Source organism: Mycteria americana, chromosome 5 (assembly GCF_035582795.1).
Source record: "Mycteria americana isolate JAX WOST 10 ecotype Jacksonville Zoo and Gardens chromosome 5, USCA_MyAme_1.0, whole genome shotgun sequence".
NCBI classification, from domain to species: domain Eukaryota; kingdom Metazoa; phylum Chordata; class Aves; order Ciconiiformes; family Ciconiidae; genus Mycteria; species Mycteria americana.
The window spans coordinates 48,521,670-48,542,745 of NC_134369.1; the positions used below are offsets into that span (position 1 = coordinate 48,521,670).

Sequence of the window (21,076 nt, forward strand, 5' to 3'; positions counted from 1 at the left end):
CGCAGTTATGAACTGCTTTCTGCCCATGGCTGAGCTTACTGGGAAATGATTTGTCCAAATGCTTATCTAGCCTTGACTGGTTCACCAGCTCTTGTGGGTTGCAGCACAAGATGGCATGGCTGGAGGCTGCTGCCTAGCAGAAGTTTTCTACTCTTGGAAAGAAGTGACTATGTCCTTGGGTAAGGAGAAAGTTGCATGGGGAGCCTTTTCTTCGAGGTTGCTTGATCCAACCTGATCTCCACCGGTAAAGCTGTGCCAGCTGTGTGATGTGAGTGGTAGTTTCAGCCCAGCACCCACTAGAGAAAATCCCATGTGCAGAAGCTAAGGCTAGGGCTCCTAACCTGGGGAAAGAGGTGTCAGTCCTCAGGAAATGGATATCACAGTGGGATGAGGGTCTTCCCAAGGAACTTCTCTGTGCAGTCAGTGGGGAAACACTGGTGACTGACCAGTGTGTGACGCAAGCTGTTACCTGTAGGTCCCAGACCAGGGCAGTCTCCCAGGCAAGTGAGGGGTCCCAGGAGAGAGGGAGAGTGCTGGGGGGTGCGGGGTGGAGGATGGGTCCTGCTGGGTCAGCAGAAATGAACTACGCCGGTACACTAGTCAGTGACTGGCCAGGGGACCAAAGGGCTGTATTTGCCCTGTGAGGAGGGTGCCTGAGGCCAGGCAGGTTGCAAGGGTGTGCACAATGCCTGGGGATGCAATGCTAGAGAGACAGGGGATATAGCAGTGGGGTAGAGACATGCTATCATCCTGCAGCCAGTGGGGAAATCGCACCAAGGAGTACTGTGTGCCCTGCTTGCTGACCTCCCCACATCACTCTCTGTTCCCTGCCCACTCCTATATGTGGCAGATGAAGACACTGCCTTTATTTTATGCTGTGATCCGTGTCCTTTCTCCCAGGTACTGTGATTCTGCAGTACCTCCTGCCTGTTGTTAATGCCCAGACTATTCAGTCCCAATATCTAGGGCATGTTGTCCACTTCCTTCCCCCTGTTGTGCAACCACAGCCCCATTCTGCAGCCCTATTGCTCTGTTCTGCATGCAGCAGTGCCCCTTGCAGTCCCTACCGAGAGGTTAATAAAGACCTACTGCCTGAGTTACCTTTAGCTTTTATAAACCAAAAAATACAAACAGCATGTAAGCAGCATTCATTACCTTGCATGCCTTCAGCTGCTTATTGGATACACATCCCCCTCCCTCCAGCATCTCTCTCTTTTTTTAATATGTTTTTTTTTAATTTGTTTTGATGAATGAGTGACAACCCTGACACCCGATTCGCTGAGATTAATAGAAACGACACAATATTTACGTCGCGCCGACGAGCAATTATCCTGCCATCTATCTTTGAGATTATCTTTCTGATTGAAAACTACTCATCCGTGTAATCGGAATTATTTGGAATTAGAAGGGAATTTATGGCCCCTCTCACTCTCCCTCCTATTTGCCTCTGTCTCCATCCTTCTTCCCCCTCCTTTAAGAGGGATCCTTTCTTCCTTCATTCCTTCCATCCTTCCTTCTTTCACCCTTGTGGATGGAAACGTGTGCTTCACTGTACGAGGCTTTGCTGTACAAGGATGGTTGTTTCTGGAGATGGGGGAGACTGGGCAAGACTGTGGCCAGGCAGGCACTGGCGACTGTGGGGATGCAATGAGGCTTGGGCAGCAGCTGAGGGATAAAAGGCTCTTCAGAAGAAGGCTGGCATGGGAAATGGACATGTGGAGTATGTGACACAGCGGAGGCTGTGCAGGCAGCACTGCAGTGACAGAATAAGTGGAGGCACCTCACTTATCTCCATTCTTTATTCTGTTTTACAGTTCCTTCCTTATTACTCTGTTTTGAAGATTCCTTTCACTAGCCACTGCTTCGTAAATGTGCTCCTTGTGCATTTATTTTATCTAAATGCTTATCTGAAAGTATTTTTCCAGCTTACTCTGTGTAGGAAAAGGACCCATGCTTGTGGGCCGCTTCTTGCTTGCTGTGAACCTTTCTGTAGCTGCTGCTGGTGTTTCTGCTACTTCAGCAGTCCCTGGAGACAGCCTGCTGTCCTCCAATGTGTGGGATGGGGTCTGGCAGTCTCACTTCAATACTGGTGTCCCCCAATACAATGCTGTCTGTATAGGGCTTCTAGGAAATGCTCTTGCTTATTTGTTATAGCTTTAAGGAGCTGATAGGTGGTATAGGACCTCTACTGTTTTTTCTCACTGGGAAGAGCTCTGTCTTTTGCATTTTTTCAGAAGTACCAGTGTTTCCCACACCTTTCTTTATTTGCTTTTCATTTTTTTTGCTGGCCTGTGATGTAGAAGAAGCAACTAGTCACGTTGTCTCAGGTCACCTCTAGAGGCAGGAGACGCGACTCTCCCTTTTTGGTGATTCCAGCATGTGATAGCAAAATTCACATATGCTCCCTTTCTTTTGTAGAAGCCCATCTCTTAACACAGTCCTCAGTGAAGCATTTCCTACCTTTCCCTTCTCCTGTGTGAAGACAGGAGTGGGACTATCCTACTACATATAGAAAAAATCTGTGCCGTAGTTCAGTCAGCACTGAGAACTACTCCTCCTCTGTAGACACGCTTTGAAAACAGCGCTGGATTTTTTTTTACAAGTGGTTGTGGCAGAAACAGAGGCAGTGAAGTGGGTGTCGGGGGATGTCAAGCAGCAGAGACATTTTAAATGGATCTAGTAGCATCTCTGTCCTTTGAGAACAACAGCGTGGAAAGGTCCTTGGCTCATGTGAATCCTTCTGGAGAAGAGAGAAGGGAAGCAATGTAGGTTTATGAGCAAGTGCCATGTGCTGAAAGAGAGACGCAGGCTGAGTGCTGAAGGAATTCATCCTGAACTTGGTTGCAAAGATACCAGCTAATGTACAAGCCAGGCTGATAAAGATGTTTGATACAGAGAGCACTGTAAACAGTTAATGACACAAGGATTTGGAAAAGGAAATGTGCTTTGAGGTACAATTGCTCTGTCAGCTCGAGAGATCTAGGCCCAGATGGGAATCCCAGATCCTTCCGCCCAGAAATACCCAATGTTGTTATTAATTAGTATGGAAATATTTTCCTTTCTTTAGAGAGGGCTGTTGAATTGCCAGTGGGATACTGGGGGGATGGGTGTGTGCGTGTGTGGGGTAGGCTATCAAGGAACCTATCAAGTAATTAGGTTACTTCCCACTGCTGTTGACATGCTGGGGAAGGGGGTTGTTTGTGGGCCAAAATAAAAAGGGAAGGGAAACGGAAAGACTGGGAACAAGAATGGAAAGCATGAGGAAAAAAAACATTTGGGTAGGACAAAGCACAGACTGAAAGAAGAGGTATGTGTAAAAAGACATTCCTAAGATTCCCAAAGCATCAGATGGGAAGAACAAGAAACCAGGGTATGGTTAGAACCAAAGGGGAAACTCCTTGAGACAGCAGCAGCGTGGGTTGGACACAGGCACACAAGGACTGACTGATCCTCTCCTGCCTTGTCACTGGTTTTGTTGTTCATACTTCCACAAACTTGGCACCACAGCCTCCTCATGTCAGAGTAGCGATATTTTATGCCAACTGTCACTATGGAACAGGAGAGAATTTGGATGAGAAACTTCTTCAGTTGTAGGTTACCTTCCTTTGCTGGCTGGGTCCCCTACCCCCTGCCTTTGGAATGGGATCTTTATCAGCTTTGATGAATAATCATAAAAATACTAATTGGAATTTTTGCTTGGCTTCCTACATAATACTTCAACCACTTACTGCTTTTATCAAGGTCTCCTTGTGGTCTCTGTCTCTGTACTTCTGGTCATAGTGTGTACAGCCCTGGGAGAGCCCAGACACAAAACCCAGCATAAAGTGATAGTGTAGCCCTGTATCTAAGCAGTAGGTGCTGCATTTACAGTTCTGAGAGAGTGCCAGAACAAGAAAGAGACAAGGAATTTGTGTGGCAGTATGAGTTAGAATAAGAGAAGGATCTATTCACAGAGGGGAAAGAAAACGGAGCAAGTGGGTTACCTAAAAATATCAGTGCAGGCTCCAGGCTCCCTTGCAGAGGGAAGAAATCAGTGCAGTTGCGATTATTCAGAGAAAGTGTTTTGGGTTTGCAAAGGGGGAGGAGTGGAGTGATAAGACAAAGACGCAGCATTGATACCTCATACGGGACCAACAGAATCCAGACCTATTTATCCTGAGATCTGACTCTAGAGAACATAGCTGTCTGCTGCATTTTCTTCCAAGAAACCTGTCTAGTAGGAAGTTGGATTCTGAGCATGCAGAGGACCTACCCAGCCTCCTTGGAGTAATAGAACACAGAAGGAAAAAAGCTATGCAGGTTGCAGCCTACCATCATCACTTCAAATCCTCAAGTTCCCTAAGAGATCCACAGTGAACAGAGGTGGTTTGAAACAGAGAAACTGGTAAAAAGGGGGACTAAATCTAGAAGGATAACTTGGCTTTCAATTCCAGGGGTTTGTGTGTGACAGTGACAATTTATCAGCACGCAAAAGATCGCTGTTAGCCCATACACATCTGCTGGAGGCCACGGAAACTGTTGTCCCTAAATCTGCCACCAATCATAGAATCCAGGAGCACTCACAGAGCCCTTGTCTGCCCTGTTCCTATGCTACATGTAAGGCAGAGAAGGGTCAAAGTGGGATGTACTCATCAGCAAGGAAAAGTATGGCAGCACAGGAAGAGTGAAGCAGGATGAAGCTGAGCACTGCACAGGTGAGGGCTCCTGATTCCAGATGCAGCTCTCTTTGGTTTAAAAGTGGGGTGGGTTTTTTTGTTTGGTGTGTTTTTTTGGTTGGTTTTTATTTGTTTTGGTTTTTTAAAGAAAATTAAATACAGATTATATTGCAACATTGTGTTCCTTAGAAAAATGCCTTGTCAGTTTAACTCCGATTTATTGTTAGGCCTGCTTTTCTAAGGGAACACTGCACATGTGATTGCACTGGGTGAGTTTGTGTAACTTTTGAACCTGTTATCTAATTTCAAACACATTTTGCACCCAGTCAGAAGTCTGAAAGTTCATGCAAGTTTCATGAAATAGGTGACAGGTAGAGGAGGAAGACCTTATTATTATCCCTTAGGGAAAGACTGCAGAACGAGCTCACTCTTATTAGAGTCCAGGAAATCCACATGGGACAGGGACTGTCCAAATGCCCCAATTACGGAAGAGTTCAGCTGAGGCTCACATCTTACTGTGTGTGCATCAGAGGATCCATTGGTTGGTCAGTGTCTCTCGTAGATACTCCAGTGACTAGTAAGGCATGATCTTCCTTCTTTCTGGATATTCATAATGCTGCTAATGCATGTGGATTCCCTGGGATTTAATAAGAGGTAAGTAATATTGCAGCCTCAGTATAATACAGTTAAAAAGCCAGTCCAACACAACAGAGAAAGCTATTGGAAACAAGGCATCTTTGTTTCAGGTACCTGAGAAGGCAACGCACACCCAAAATTTTCAGTAGAAGATTCTTCTACTGAAAGAGGTGCAGATGTGAAATTGCTGATGTCTGTACTGACTGTATCTTCTGCCCTCTAGCTTATGTGTGCCCCAGTTTTCATCACATTAGTTTCAGACAGTTTGAGTACTGGTTTCACTGTGATTTTGGATCCCAGTGTAGTTAAACTGGTACAGTTCTGGCATGAGTATTACTTTGGTATGACATACTTAGTTCAGCATAGCTTCTTTGGAGATGTAAGCTAGGCTAACATAAATGTGGTTATAGTTATATAACTTTGTTCAGTCCAATATTCACATAAAATCGTTCCTGTGAAGTGGGATAGTTACATTTATACAAAAATGATGTGGACCAGGCCTCAAATTACAAAGTATTTGCAGTAGAGACCATATTTGCCTATTTACATGTGTGGTGTTTAGTGTCAAAGGGCCCAGGTTCTGAATGCTGCTTGTAATAATAATAATAATAATAACAACAACAACAATAACATAAAAGGGTTACAAGTCTGGCTGGGGAGTCACCACAGTGTGTCTGTAATTAGTTGTAGTAAAAATTATCATTTATGAGGCATCTGGAAACACAAACTAACTCTCAGAGCTGAACAGTAACTATGTAGTCATGTCTGTCATGGCACAGCCTTAATGACATTTTTGTCAGGGAACTTCCTTACTTTTTGCTTGCTCTGTACCACGAAATAAAGGTAATGGCTGAATGGGTTTTGTTTGCAATCTTGCCGTTACGTGGACCACTGAGGCTTTCCATCTTCATGACTCACTTAACAATGTCTGCAATGGGAACAGATAGCATTTCACAAGCATAATGTAGCAATGCAGAAGCAGTTTCTCTGCACAGACTCACACATTCTGAAGAAGGAGGTGAAACAAGAATTTCCATTTATGGAGAACCTGGCTGAAGAAATCACCTTTGAAGGAGGGAATCAATGAGCAGTTCAGGGCAGGGGGCTAGTTCCTGATGTTGTGGCTTTCAGTGTCAAGTCTTGTTTGCTTGTTTGCTCTTTGGTTAAAGTTTTCTGGAGTGAGTAACAATTTCTCCAAATTTCTGCCACCACTCAGAACAATAGTAGTTAACATAGAAGACTTCCAAATAAATCCTCCAAAACTCAGCTTTTTGTTAAATTTCATAAAAGAATGACCGAGATTTAAGAAAGTGTTTTCTTGGGGAATTTGCTGATACAGCTGAGAGATATGAAATGCCCTATGGTTACGACCAGCAGTCCGCCTGCCTCCAAATTAGAGCATTGCTTTCTGCCTGGATGAGAGCTAGTCACTGGTGAGAAAGAGAAGAATAAAATAACTTTTTTTAAATATAAGCTGTTTTCTTTGGAAACTTAAGGAGGAGACATGAAAAAATTTCCACCGGCTATATGTTTTCTAACATCCCATTTCTACAAATTTAACAATGTGAATCGTGTCATCTGATAATGTGGCAAAAAGAAACTTCTCTGGAAGAATGATGCAGATGCAGCACAACAACTCTGGAGAACAGGCTTCCCAAAGAGCAGAAGGCAGTCTGTCCTGCAAGTTTCCATGGGGTTTCACCAGGTGAATGAATCCCAGGATCTCATGGCAAGGCACATGATGTATTCAAGAGGGAGAGGTTTTGTTCTTGTGTATGCTACTTAAGGCGTATTTACAGGGCACAGGAGAGCACCATGCAGTGATAACTCAGCTTAGGTACAATCTCATGGTGTTCTCCATTTGAATTAATATAGCCTAGTTCTCATCTGGATATAAAATCCATATGAACGAGGCTATCTTTCTGTGAAAATCCAAACCAGCTCATTCAGAGCATGCTGAAGTAGCCCTGTATAGCTCGGTTTTGCTAACATACCCTTATTTGCTGTGTGACATAAAAATGAGGCTGCTTCTCCCGGAGTTTCTGTTACCTGGCTGCGAAGTGCTCAGGTGCCGCTGCCCTGCCTCACAAAGATGCAGAGGGCTGAATCCACCACTTCTTGCACAGAGCTTAATGTTGCACAGAGGTGCTAAAGGTAGGTTGTGATTTCATAGTGGGTTGGGTTTTTTTTCCAAGCTTGTGAGCACAGGAGAGCTGCATGGCACGTGGCATGTCAGGGAAGAAGCTCCTGTGATTGCTTTAGATCTTCCTTTCCGTGCTCAGTGGGGAGTTGCAGCCAGGCCGTGTGTGAGCGAGCGTGTGTGAGGCCATGCCCGTGACACACTCCTCGAGGGAGGGGACTGGCGAGGAGCTGGGCCTCACCTCCCAGCAGCAGCAGGGCCCTAGGCAGAAGTGATGGAAGGGACTGGTTATTCCAGGCGAGGACAGGTCCAGGTGTGGCAAGAGCACAGACTAAAGCAGCAGCAAGGGACTGAGCAACGAAATGTCTGCATCTGAAACACGGACTGGACAGAAACCTTCCTCAAGCAGCTGTTTCCAAGGGGCTGTGGGTAAATCCACTTGAGGTTAAGAATTTGACAGATTTTTTTTTTTCCCTCCTCACTGTTAAACCTCAGTGAATGCAACATCTTTTTACAGGGGATAGGTTGGGGGTGGGGAGGAGGAGGGGAGGACGGAGGACAATATAGCTTGCTATAGATTGTGCTATACCTGAGCTCCAGCTCAGGTTCCAGCAGCTTTGAATATCTGTGGTGAGCTGCAGGGCACTTTTGTGCCCAGAAGCGACCCATAGCTCTTCCAGGAGTGGGGGGAGCAGGCACTGCATGATCCCCACCAGGGCCTCAGAGGCATTGCAAGGGGGGATGCTGTCTGTGGCACATGCCAAGACTGCTGGTAGGGAAACTGTTGGGTTTTTGCCTCCTTCTCAGCCTGGCGGGCTGTTGGCTGGCAGCACGTAGCTCTGGCTGGCTGAGGGGGCAGTTGTGGTGCGCTTGCCTGAGCACTGGCCACATTATCCTGGCATTCCCTGACACTGCTGCCTCTTCTCTGGGACCATTTGTGTGGCCATTCCTTCATGCTCTCTCAGTGCAAAGCATCCTCAGACCAAATCCTGAGTGACTGAAACAAGCAGTAAAGCTCGGCGGCAGCAGCAGCACAGACGGCCCCTGCAGCTTGTCCCTTCTCTGCATGCTGTAGCCTTGCTCCTTCGTCTGGGATGAGCTCAGTGCCAGGGAGCTGAGTTTCTGACTGCCTGGGGAGCAGAGGAAGGGAACGCTAAATCATTTTGCAAAATCCTTCTTTCTTGTAAATATGGGTAACTACATTTAAAGAAAAGGCTCCTGCCCTTTTTCCCTTCCTTCTCTCCACTCTCTTGGAGAGGAAATGCCCTGAGTTTTGAGGTGCTCCAGACTGCAGGGCAGGAAGGATCTGGGTCGGGAGAGCTTTCAGAGGTGACTGGCAGCACTGAGATGAAGAAGGACTTGAGGTGGTGGGGTGAGGAGGCTGAGGAGACTGCAGCAGAATCACAGTGAAGAGGGAGAAACCACCTCACTTATTGCTAAGATGAAGCCGAGCCAAAGTTCAGCAGAACTTGCTATGGTTAGCCTGAGGAAAGAGATACACGGGAGTGGGGGGATTTTACCTTGGTTTGTGCCTGTTCAACACATTACAAGGGCTTACAGCTCTCTGCCAAAGGCCTGGCAGCCACAGAGTGGGCTCAGAAGTGATTTTAGATGGCACAGAGCTGAGAGGCATTAGCTGGAAACACAGATCCCAGTTCCCCTTGGAGTGCAAATGAACCTTGCTATAGCTTTATGTACTGGAGAGGTTTCTGTGAGGGTAATGTTTAGCCTGCCATTTTGTGTTTGATTTACCCACAGTGAGGGAGCGATATTATGGTGGCAGAACTTCACTGCCAGCAAGGGAATTGAGGCAGGCATCTGCACACACATCGCCGTGTCTGTGAAAGTCATGTGTGCCCTCAAGTGCCTCCCAAATCAGGTGGTTTAATTCCTCATCAGTCAGGAGTTGTAGGTAGGGTTTTGGTGTGATCTGTGTGGGAGAATAGTCTCTCCTGCAGTAACAAGACAGTTTCCAGTACTGTTCAGGGTTATTTTTGGTGGCCTGCCTGCTCCTACCTATCCCTGTGGCGTATCCTGGCTGGCACAGGAGCCCTGGTGGCATCGGTCGGAGATCACGGGGCTGAAAGCACTTGCTTGGGTCTTGGGTGCAGAGGGGGAGCTACTGAATGAAGCAGATTTTTTTTCTCTCTTGTGAGATACTGTGGTGGGCTGACCTTGGCCAGCTGCAAGCTGCAGTTCCTTCAGGAAATATCCACCTGCTCCACCGCAGTCTCTGCAGGGGCTGCAAGGGACTGTCTGCACCGGCATCTGGAGTGCCTCCTCCCCTTCTTCTGCTCTGACCTGGGTGTCTGTGGGGCTGTTTCTCACTCCTCACTGCCTGTGTGGTGTTTTCTGTCCTTTCTTAAACACATTTTCCCCCAGGCGCCACCATCTTGGCTGCTGGGCTCAGCTGTGCCCTGCGGTGGGTCGGCTGGAGCTGGCTGGAACCGGCTGTGTCCAGCACAGGGCAGCCCGGGCCTCTCCTCACAGAGGCCCCTGCAGCTGCCCCGCGGCCAGCACCTCGCCACAGACACCTCATGCGGATATGCTGAGTGACACTTGGCTGATGGTATTTTGATGGGGGGTGAGAGCTGCGCCTTCTCCTTCAGACCAGTGAGAGTCTCAACCTCAGGGCAGGGGTAAGGGCTCTTCAGAGAAGTCAATTAACTTGAATGGGAGATGAGGCAGGACAGGAGATCAGTGGTGTTGCTTTGGAGGGGGCTCATGAGGGACCCACAGCAGAATTTCTCTTTACTTATTTCCTTGCTTTAGAGGCTAAGGAATTTGCGTGGCACCTCGCTTTCCTCTGAGAGCTCCACTGGGTTGTGCCGACCTGCAGGCATGTTCTCAGTGGGGACGGAGGCAGGTGAGCAGCCCTGAAACCCCTCAGCTTGCACACAAAGGGCTTCTTCTGGAAAGCCTTGTTCCTCGTCTGGGTGTCTGCAGCCAGGAACATCCCCTTCCTTTGAGGAACTTCATCAGTTATTTGTCTTCATTTTTATTTTTTAAAAGATATCTTTTAATTGAGCAAGACACACAATCAAAGAGTATGGAGTCTCTTCTTGGAGAGGAGAAGAGGGAGCGGTGATAACCCCCCTGGCACATGCATTTGGAAAACGGTGATGATTTTTCTGGGGAGCTGAGCTAACAGTCTGGCTGTAAGGAGTTTAGATCTGGAGCCAGACATCATGGTTAGGCCCGTCTGTGGTTATAATGTAGTTGTTTGGGTTTTGTAGAAGTTGTCTGAAGGAATCTGAATTAAAAACAAAACAAAACAAAAAACCCAAGGGGAACCTGTTTCTGGCAATACTGGTCCCTATTTGATCTGGCACCAGAACTGGTTTAAATCTCACTTTGCCCTCCTTCTCCTGCTATAAAAATTGCTATGACCTTTATTATGACAGTTACCATGCTTCCTCTCCCTCCCCACCATGGCCAAGGTCACTGAGAACATGAAACTATCTCTTGCCTGAAGCCAACCTTAGTAGGCTGCAGAGCTGCTTTGAGATTTGTCTGAGTGCACAGCTAATGCCCTGCCAGCACAGGTGTGGACTTGCTGGTCCTAAACAAGTGGTACAACAACAGCGATGAGTTTCTACAAAGCATCTGCAACAAGTTGAAAGCACAAAAGGTGCCTGCCCCAAATGATGGAATTGACAGCCCAGCGCTGGTGAAACGCGTTGCAGCGTGCGATTGGAAGAAGGTGATGGTGGTTTCCAGCGAGAGAATATCGTGGTTACACAATTTAGGCAGGAGTACATCTAAGACGTCTTACTCTGTTTCGTTGCTTTTTGCTGGGTGTAAACACAGAAGCCCTTTTAGGCAAAGGCTCTGCAGTAGAAGTGGAAGTTTAGGAGGGATCTAAATGAGGTAAGGGTAGAAGGGACTGTGTTATCATACTGTATGCGATAGACTGGCAAAGGTTGTGTGTTTAAATGTAATGCAGCATATGATTGTCCTAGTGCTTGCAGGCTTTAGTTAAATCCTTACAGATTTTATTTCTGTGTGTACATGTAGAACTGAATGCTCACTCTGGATAGTCTCTGAACGCACTCTGGTATGTGTTTTGTCGCTCAGGCCAAACTATTTTTCATTAGTGCGTTGTTATTACTGGTAGACTCAGAAAAACAAGGGAGAGTAGCACTCTTCTGTGCTTGCTCTTGCTCTTGTTAAAGCCAATGGCATAACCTCTGCTGAGCAGCCACAGATGGTGCTTCTCCACAGCCTAACTCTGCAAATAGCTATGTCAGGTGAAGACTTTTCTCTGCCCGCAGCTCTGAAAATGGAAGAATAGATTTGGGTGCTGCCTAATCCAGGAAAGTTCCTTAGTCCTAACCTGATATGCTTTGCTTGAAGCTGTTTAGAAAGTTTTCGCAGGTTCCCTTCTGCCAAAGAGCTTTTGGAGTCCTAATCTCCAGTTGGCAGGCAGCTAGAGGGTGGTAACATCTTTAGCTGGAATGGCTAAATCTGGTAGGGGGCTTCTGTTAAAATCTTAATCATTTTCACATGCCTGAAAAATAATAAAATATATAGGAGCTAAAGAAGGACCAAAGTTTACAAATGTATTTACAAAGCAGTGTGACTTTCCCTGGTGATGACAGAGACTTGACATGGCAGCATGGCACGCACCATCCTGGAGGGTACATGAAAGAACTGGATGCAGATGTATGGACTTTGGGTTCAGCGTGTGCCAAAAAATATCCTGCTATGGATATTGATTTCACAGAAAAAGAACGCTGAAGTAATATGAAGTTTGCAGCATTAAAATCAAATAAGGAAATAATATCAGCGTTTCCCTCTTGAGCATTTTCTGTTTTTCAGACTACATGCTTTGTATCAAAATGCATAGTATATTTAACTACCTGTTAAATCAGATCTAAGAATCATACTACGTGTGCCAAGCATCCAGAAGAGCTTTGCTACTCAAACTTTTCCTTTTGTTTATCTTTTATTCCTTACTTTGTTATTTTCACAGTCTTGGAAGAGGGTTTTTTTGACGTCCATTTCCTTTATGTGAAAAGAGTTATAATTTTGTAGTATCTTCTTTGGTGTTTCAGTAGTCCCTGTTTGAAATCTGTGCAAGTCACACCTCACTAAATCCAGCAGGGCACTAATGCAGCTGTCCTGGAATTTTGGATTTGTGAGACTCTTTCGAAGTAGTGTGACTCTGCCGAAGAAACTTTTTGTTGTGTGTTACAATTATTCTTAGTTTGTGGCTAGCCTTGGCAACTGCAGAGCTGACTTTCAGTTTATCTTTTAAAACTTATATTCATACCTGCATTTCCTGATATAAAAGCAGCAGTAGTTCTGAGCTCTAAACTTATGGCATATAAATCAGATGTGCACAGAAGCATCTTGAGGGTCACAGGAGAAGATTATCTGTGTGGTTTAATGTGCAAGTGGGGGGAATTGGAAGATTCCATTGATTGGACCAGTATTTTCAAGCTTCAACTGGTTTTGCTGTGTCCCTATCTAAAAAGGGTAGCTGTGAATTATTGTTTGTTTTTGTCATTAGAAGGAAAGTATGTTTTGCATTCTTCTATAATAGCTTGTATGCAGCTGAGCAAATTCTGCCGATTTATGTGTGCAAAGCTCAAACTCTTTGTATTTGAAGAAAATTAAGCACTGAAATTTCACCTCTGCCATAGACTCGAGAATCTGAGACTGAAATACAGGCTTATGATGAAAGTGGCCCCAGCAAGAAACATTTAAAAAAAATACCTTCCCAAACAACAAGTAGAAAAGGCTGTAAAGCTGCACTTGCACTTTACAATGTCTTCTACTTGGGTGCCTCAAGGAAAGAGTTGAGCCTTTATACAGTCTACAAGTCACTGACGCTGATCTTGTTTGGTTTTTTTAGTGTATCTGAGGGTGCTTTTGAAATCTTCTGGCTTTCTTTTTGCAGTGTTTTGAAGTGGGCATTCAGTCTTATGGCCTCTACTGTTGGATTCTTTCCCTGCCTCACCCTGAGTCTGGAGGCTGGAATTAAGAGGTGTTTGTGCACAGGGGTGCTGGCAATGGGGGTAGGGGACTTGTGTTTGAAGTTTTACCTAAAGCAGATCTTCTCTGGATTGCTGGGTACCCCAGTGGGGAGCAACTAAGGTCATACATCCTGCTGTCTAAAGGCAGAGAGGAAGGATGGAGGAATGGTGACTCCATGCAAGGTTCATCCATACTAGCTATCTGTGGCATGCTGGCAAGTCCTCATCCCTTCATCCTCCAGGCAGAAAGTGGAAGGATGGGGGACTAATGCCTGCCCAGGTCTTGCTCCACTGTGGGATACTAATGATAAGCATTGGACCTGGACCTGAGAACTGAATAGAGCTTCCCAGCTACCTGACTGAGATGTGCCCAAAGCATCCTTGAGATTTAGACTACATTGCAGGGTTTCTCTGGGCTTCAGTTTGGCCCATGGCAATGTAATGGGGCAGGGATTATGTTGTTCTATACAACACAAGGCTTGACGCAGTAGTATTTGAAGAACTTTAGATGTCAACAATGTAGAATGGCAAAGAACAGTCTGACAGTGGTAACACGTTCAGGATCTGTGTGACTATGCCTTTGTTAAAGCTGAATTTTTTGAAAGTGACTGTTGGATTTAGGTGCCCCTGTTTTGGGACCTTGATCTGCTGTGCCTCAGCCTGATTATTCTGTGTACTGAGCTTCTAAAATTCCTTCCGATGGCAATGGGAAGTGTAAAATGTTTTACAGCTCTCAATATTAAAGCCCAAAACATCTTGTACTAGCCAGCCCAAATGAGAGGGCAGAAATTCAAAATTTTCTTTGTTTGGTCAGGTAATTTTTTATCTCAGATCTGATTCAACTAGGTGAATGTGGAGGACGAGAATCTGGCAGGGAACTGAGCGCATGTTTCCACACTGGATCTCAGCCTGTCAGATGCTTTGCTTTTTGCCCCTCTTCATTTGTAGGTCTTCATCTGTAGATATCAAAGTGCTTTAAAGTGCAGTGTTAAGTATTGTTATCTCTGTTTTTTTAAAGCTGGGGGATATGCAGCAGTGATAAAGTGACAAGCCAGACTTCACACAGGGCAGTAGCTCAACTGAGGAAAATGTCTAAATGTCATGAATCTTTGCTCAGTGCTTCATCAGGCCGCTGTCCTGCAAGAGGGATATTTTTTTGAAAAACTTGTTGACTAAATCCTACCAGCTTAGACACAAAGTATATTGACAAGAGGTAAATTATGCATGCAGCAGGATTTGGCCCAAAAAGAGGAAATTCTTTTATCTTCCCACACATAATCAATAGCTGCAGTTGAACTGAGACCTTGGCTATGATGTGGTGGGTCCTTGCCTCACTTTAGGGTAGCTGCTCCTGTTGAGCTAACTTTCTTTACTCCAGCAAGAGCAACAGCTGCAGTGCAGTGTAGACAAGCCTAAACTAGCTTAAATAGTTCAGGTACTGTTAGCCACTGAGCCAAAGAACCATGGAGTTCAGCATGGGCTTGGCGCCTGAGGATTTTATCCTGCTCTTTATGAGTTCAGCATTTCTTTACCATCTCAGCTCAAGCAAGCCTAGCAATATGTTGAAAAGAAGGCTGGTGGATCTGGTACTCTGTCTGCACTAGTACTTTTGCCTGCAGAGCTGAGCATGGTGCTAGGGATGATTGTAGGAGACACTGCCAAAGGTAGCAGTGTAGCAAAAGCTGTTTTGCCTCTCTCTCTACTGTTCTCCCTCTTCTTCCCCACCCTTCCCCTGGTATTCATCAGGAGCTGTCTTGCCTTTGAGTCCATTTACTATGAAACTGCATAGCCATTAAGGTTCTACTGGAGATTGTGAATATCTAGGAGTTGGTGAAGGCTTGGAGAACCAGCTGCCTACTGGAAAAGCTTTTGGCCTTGCCTGACTGTGGCTCTAACAAGAGAACCTGTAGAGGTTGGATATGGAAAAATCCAGGACTATTACCCCTATGTCTATTAATGGAGACCAGGGCAGAAGCATTCCTGATGCATTCTCTCAAGTCATTGCCCAGATGGTGGGCTCCCAGCTCAGCCTCTGCAAAAGAGCTGTGCTGATATCTATAACTCGTCAGTTTTCTCCTGGCAGTCAAGGACATGAGCAGGAATGATGGTTCAGGTCCTTGAGAGCTAAGTAACTTCTGCTGAGTCAATAGGGGAGGTACCATCAATGCCCTCAGTTTTGTTTTCAGGAACAGCCTCATCAAATAGTGTTTGTGGGCAGAGACCCTAAGTAGACTGCCGAGCTGTTAAATTGCTAACCTACCCACTAGCCCTAGTTTATTCTCAGCAGAAATACAAGCACGCCTGGACCAACCCCCAGAACTCAACTCTGAACTCCTCTCTCATTCTGTCAGAATCCCCAACTTGTTTTTAAAATGGCATTTATTTTTGTTAAATTGCAAAAGAGTTGGATGCAGTCTGCCAGTTGCGCTTTCCCTCTCCTTCTTTGTGCATTGAATTTTGTTCACTAGCTTTACATGCCTCAAGTTGCTGTAATGCTGCTGGGAAAGTAATTGCCTCGCACTTTCTCTTTCTGATGCCCACGGGTGACTGTGGGGGACTCCTCCCTGGGCACAGTGCAGAGTTAAAAGCCCAGCTTTTGCTGCGTTGCCTAAGACCTGGTTATTTCTTTTCTTTTTTTTTTTTCTTTCTTTTTTTTTTTTTTTTTGTCAGCTGCCTGTTATATCAATCACAGAGCTGGGATCTATTTATAGGTTGGGACTCGGAGTACTGTGTCCTAGTCACAAAGAGAGGCAGAGACGCAGAGGGGACTGCCGGCTGGTGCAGGCGGAACCAAAAGATATTTAATCAGCAATTAGAAACACCTGAGGGCAAGGGAAATTCTACTCCAGCCTCGAGCTTCATCTCTCAGCCCGCAGCATGTAAGTAGTGAACTTCTACCTTTTATTGCATTTATGGGGTTGGTTTTTGTTTTGGGTTTTTTTTTTAATCCAAATGTTGCTCTGCACTAATCCTTTTATTTGGGCTAAAAATTATGGCAGCATCTCAATATCGTTAAAGGTAATTTTTTTTTTTATTTTCACACTGTCGAAGGAAGGTCAGTGTGACCCACAAGGAGAGGAGTTGGTTCAGAACTTTGTAGAAATCAGGCGGTTTCATTATTTGTGAGTGGCTTTTTCCTTGGAAATAAGCAAATGAAAGTTTGAGTGGAACAGTTTTGTTTTGGGAATAGAAATGGTCAGGTTTGCTGGCATTCCAAAAAGGTCAATGTATAACGTAACTCTGCTTAAGGGCTTACCAAGGACAGGTGCTATTTATCCCATGCTGGTAAAGGCAAACCTGGAAACTTCAGCAGTCCTGTCTTAAAAGAACCAAGTGACACCCTTTCCTCTATTAAAAAAAACCCACCACCACCCCCCCAGCTTCATATCAAACTTTCTCTTAGCAGGGGGATGAAATGAAGTTTTGCTTTTACTGAATGCATTTATCATTGAGCAGTCGATGTTTCTTTAATTTTAAAAGTCCCAAAGCAACTGAAGTCTCTTTAATGACAAAAGAGGGGTGCAAGTCTTTGCAAAGTCAGCGCAGTGGCAATCAAAGAAGGAACTTACTCTCTCATTGCCAACGAGGTGTTTGCTTTAAAGCAGCCAAAACGCAAAATGTTTGAACAATGATATATTTTTGGAGTATTTTTGTTAACAGGAATATGAAGATAGAGAAGACAATAATTAGTCAGAAATTGTTTTTTATTAATAGCTTTTAGCATAACATTTTTGTCAAAACACAAAAAGGTTTTTCTTGTTTCATATTTTTGCCTCAGAGGTTTGGGTTATATCTCTTACAAAATTTAGGTTTTATATTTATTTTTTAGTATAGAAAAACTTCCTTGATTTCTTGTACTTATAATATCTACCCCCCAAAATGCTAATATTACAATTTTTAATTTTGGTATGTTAAGTTTTTTAGTATAAATTTCTCATGAAATATATGTTCTAAAAACTTTTTTCCCCCACAATTTACCATTTTTGAAAGTAACAACAAATAAAATGAAGCTAAACTTAAAATAATTTGGAGGAACAAGTGTGTCGTAAAAATAGAATAATAAAACCAGAGCTGTCTCACAGTTAAAATATCAAGTCCTAAGAAATATATGATAGCTGAATTGCTTAGACTGACTGTAGAAAGGTGACAAATAGGCTTGTTCTTTAGGTCTTTATTTTGTATTTCTTTGACATACATTTTATAATATTCAAAGTTTTTAACTTAAGTTCTAGGAACAAAAAATACTGACTACAAATGAATTCTTTCTAAGTTTTTAATAACTGATATAAATGCTCCATCTTTCAGCTAGAATTCTAGACATAAGGAAGGCTTTTAGGACAATATGGATAAACGGTGAATTTACATACACAAATAATACCCAAAATGATCATTACAATACTCTGCTTGCTATGAAGCTCCCCTCCCCCCAAATAAAACAAAACTGTCAGCCTGACCATTCTCATCATAGGAAGCTTCATTTTGATTATTAAGGCTTTTTGCTTTACTTAAAAATGAATGTATTTAAATTATTTAAGTCCCTTTTCTGTTTGTTTTGGCATGGTATAACATTTATTGCCTCTCTGTGACAATGCAACGTTATTGTGTAATAAAGGGAGAGTAGATTTTTCCGAAAGGCATTAAAGAAATAAAATTGCTGACTCTGTAACTAACAAAGAATCTATCATATAGCTGGTCTGGGGTCCCCCTAAAAATTGAAAACCAAAAGACATCTTATCGCTTGGAAAAAAAAAAATTAAATCTTTTTCTTCCCTACACAAACAGAAATATCAGCACGACTACGCTTGGGAATTACTGCAAAAACTCATTTACTGTACATTTTTGCAGAAATCCAAGCATTCCCAAAGAAGTCCTCCAAGTCTAAAGCTAGAAAAGATTTAGTCTTAAGAATTTGTTTGGACCATTCAGTAATTGTTTCCACATAATTGCTGGACTTTATCCTTCTCTTTCAACCGCATGTGGGTCTTTTCCCCTGTTAAACCTGCCATATCTTTTTATTACTGCATTTGGAAAAAATAACCAAGCATCTACTGTCCTGTAGCATACCAATCAATGGTTTATGGGACCACTTTTATTTGGAGGGAGGGAGTTATCTGTGGTTAGAGGGAATACTTCGATGCATTATGTGGAAGGAAATCTTTGTTATTTATTTTCTGCTTCACTAATGTTTCATGTTTTGTGGACTAAGCACCTATCAACCTCCAAACTGACTTATTCTACATAATGTAGTTTGTCACAGGGCTGTTGCATGATTTTTTTTCATTCCTTAAAAAACCAAACAACAAACATCTTTTGTTTCATCCTAGTTTATTTGTTTCTTTGACTGCAAAGTAATGATTGACATGCAGATTGTCTTCTTCGCGCCTTTCCTTTCATTGCTGAGTATGGCATCTCTTGGGAATTATAAATAAAACCTGTGCCAAATCTGCTGCACAGGTGTCTGGAGTACAGCATGCTCAGGTGTCTCACTGTAAATCCCTGAGAATACGGAGTAAACACCAGCAGGAAAAAAATACTCTTCTTGAAACAATTCTGTGTTTTTAGGGGCCTTCTGAATAAAACCCCCAAAGCCAGCAGCCAGTTATTAAAGATTGTGTAGCTATCTCTCTGTGTTGCTCTCTCTTACCTCTTTTATCGCTTCACCTGTACATCTGTCCATCTATTTCTCATCTCTCTATTTTTACATTTCATTATGCTATGCTTGCTCTCCCGCTCTCTTCCTTTCCTGAAGACACATTTCTATCTGGCACAGAAAATAAACTCAGATTGCGGGTAGTTATGTTAATCTAATTCAATCCTCTGTGGGTTAGGAGTGAAATTCTAATAGTGGAGCTGTTGAGGGCTTTTTTGTTAATGGCTTGGGGATTACATTGAGTTAAAGGCTCATTTCCTAATCAAACAGAGAGGGAGAGAGTGACTCCGAATATTTATGAGTCTCCCAGCGCGAGTTAAACATTGAACTCCAAAAGCAGGATTTCAGTGCTGCAGAAAGAGTTAAAACCCCTCAGGGCTGCTGTGGAGGGGGGGGGGGGGCGGGGAGAAGGAAACCAGTTAAGCCATCAGCATTTTCAACTGCTGTATAACTTCAGTTTGGTGAGAGAAAATAATCATCTCACAGAGCTAAAATGGAAACTGTAGCGAGATATTTAAAACAAAGTCAAGTGATGCTTCAAAAAGGCTCTTCTTTACTGAAGCAGGATACAGGCAGTGCATGCAGCAGCCTAATAGAAACTCCAAATAAATACTCTTCTAAATGAGAAGGATTGGAGGGTGGGCTGCCTTTTTATTACTAGTGCCTGGAAGACCTGATTTAATTTTTTAATGCATTTTATTTTTGATTCTACTAAACTCTTGGGTAACCTTTTCTTAAAAAAGAAATAAAAGAGAAAGAAGTGTGGATGGGTCAGTATCTAAATTGTTCTACTTCTGTTCTGTAGACTGGTATCTTTTCAGGCCTTTTTTCTGTCCTTCAGTTTAGCTGGAGTCTTGTGTCAAATAGTCTAGTTGGAGAACTGGATTCGCTGTCACAGGAATGATTGACCAAATTAATGCCTGATTGCTTTTGTGATGAGTTCATCATACATGCTTGGGTAGACCCTGCTGTTGCAGAAAGAGAGCAGGCCTGCCTGCCTGCAGCAAGCAGAGGACCTCTGTGTTGCTAAGGCCTGGTGTCTTGTGAACTAGCCAGCAGTAGGTTTTTTGCCCCGAGCTTGGACTTAGAAAATCTGACTGCAGCAGGTGAACTGCACAAAATCAAGACTGTGCCATGATCCTGCCTCTCTTCTGTAAAGAGGTCCTGAAAAGGAATGGGGATAGAAACCTGCTGTCTTCTGATGCATGGCCAAGTCATATCTCTGCGTTCCTCAGTTTCCCTGCCTGTAAAATGATACATGGCTGACATCAAAAGTACTCCAAGATCTACAGAGAACAATGTTACATAAATCCCAAATGGCTGGTTCGCCCATGGCAAAAACTGTAAATCAGTGACACAGGTGCATAGCTTGAAAACAAGAGGTTTTTGTGCTGGCAACAAGAGTTACCCCACTTTGCTTTTTTTGTTTTTGGTTTGGTGGTTTTTTTTTTGTTTGTTTGTTTTTTTTTTTAAAAAAAACATTTGGTACAAGCCACCAAAAAGTTTTTCTGATTTTTGGTAAGACAAGCAGATAGAAGGCTAACTTACTCCTAGTATAACATTTAATGGCGTTGTCCTACACACTAGGTCTGAATTTGGTCCTGGCGACTCTTGTTGAGATGAAGCTCCAGGTTTATTACTCAAAAGTGGTAAACTTTGGCAAAAAAATAAGTTACTGTTTGGTTCCTGAGCCATGTGTATCGATGGTCATCCCATATACATGGAACTTGGTGGTTTTGCTGACATGTCTACCTGGGTGCAGCACCTTGAGGTAAGAATTGGCACCTTGCCCTAGTTTAAAAATTATTTAAAACTGCGTCCTGATGTGAATGCCTGAGGCCCCTTTCTCTTTGTGCTCTGTGCCTGGACCTGCTGAGGAGAGCACCATCAGCTCAAGTGTACTTTATTAAATGCATTTGAACTACATAGTAATTGTGTTCTTTCCCTCTAATAACTGGCACCCATAGCAGATCACTTTGAGACAGGAGCTTTCTGTGGCTGAGCTGAACACTGT

At 43.8% G+C, this 21,076-nt stretch overlaps 2 protein-coding genes across 2 annotated transcripts in view; both read left to right on the forward strand.

Moving 5' to 3' along the window:
• The window catches only part of GPATCH2L (G-patch domain containing 2 like), an 88,569-nt gene extending 72,394 nt beyond the window's left edge, over positions 1-16,175 (forward strand). The window contains exon 9 of the mRNA XM_075503297.1: positions 16,124-16,175. Coding sequence (XP_075359412.1) covers positions 16,124-16,150 — 27 coding nt within the window. The 3' untranslated portion in view covers positions 16,151-16,175. The remainder of the gene's footprint in view (positions 1-16,123) is intronic.
• The window catches only part of ESRRB (estrogen related receptor beta), a 134,519-nt gene continuing 129,612 nt past the window's right edge, over positions 16,170-21,076 (forward strand). The window contains exon 1 of the mRNA XM_075503299.1: positions 16,170-16,291. Within this exon, the coding sequence (XP_075359414.1) occupies positions 16,290-16,291 (2 nt within the window). The 5' untranslated portion in view covers positions 16,170-16,289. The remainder of the gene's footprint in view (positions 16,292-21,076) is intronic.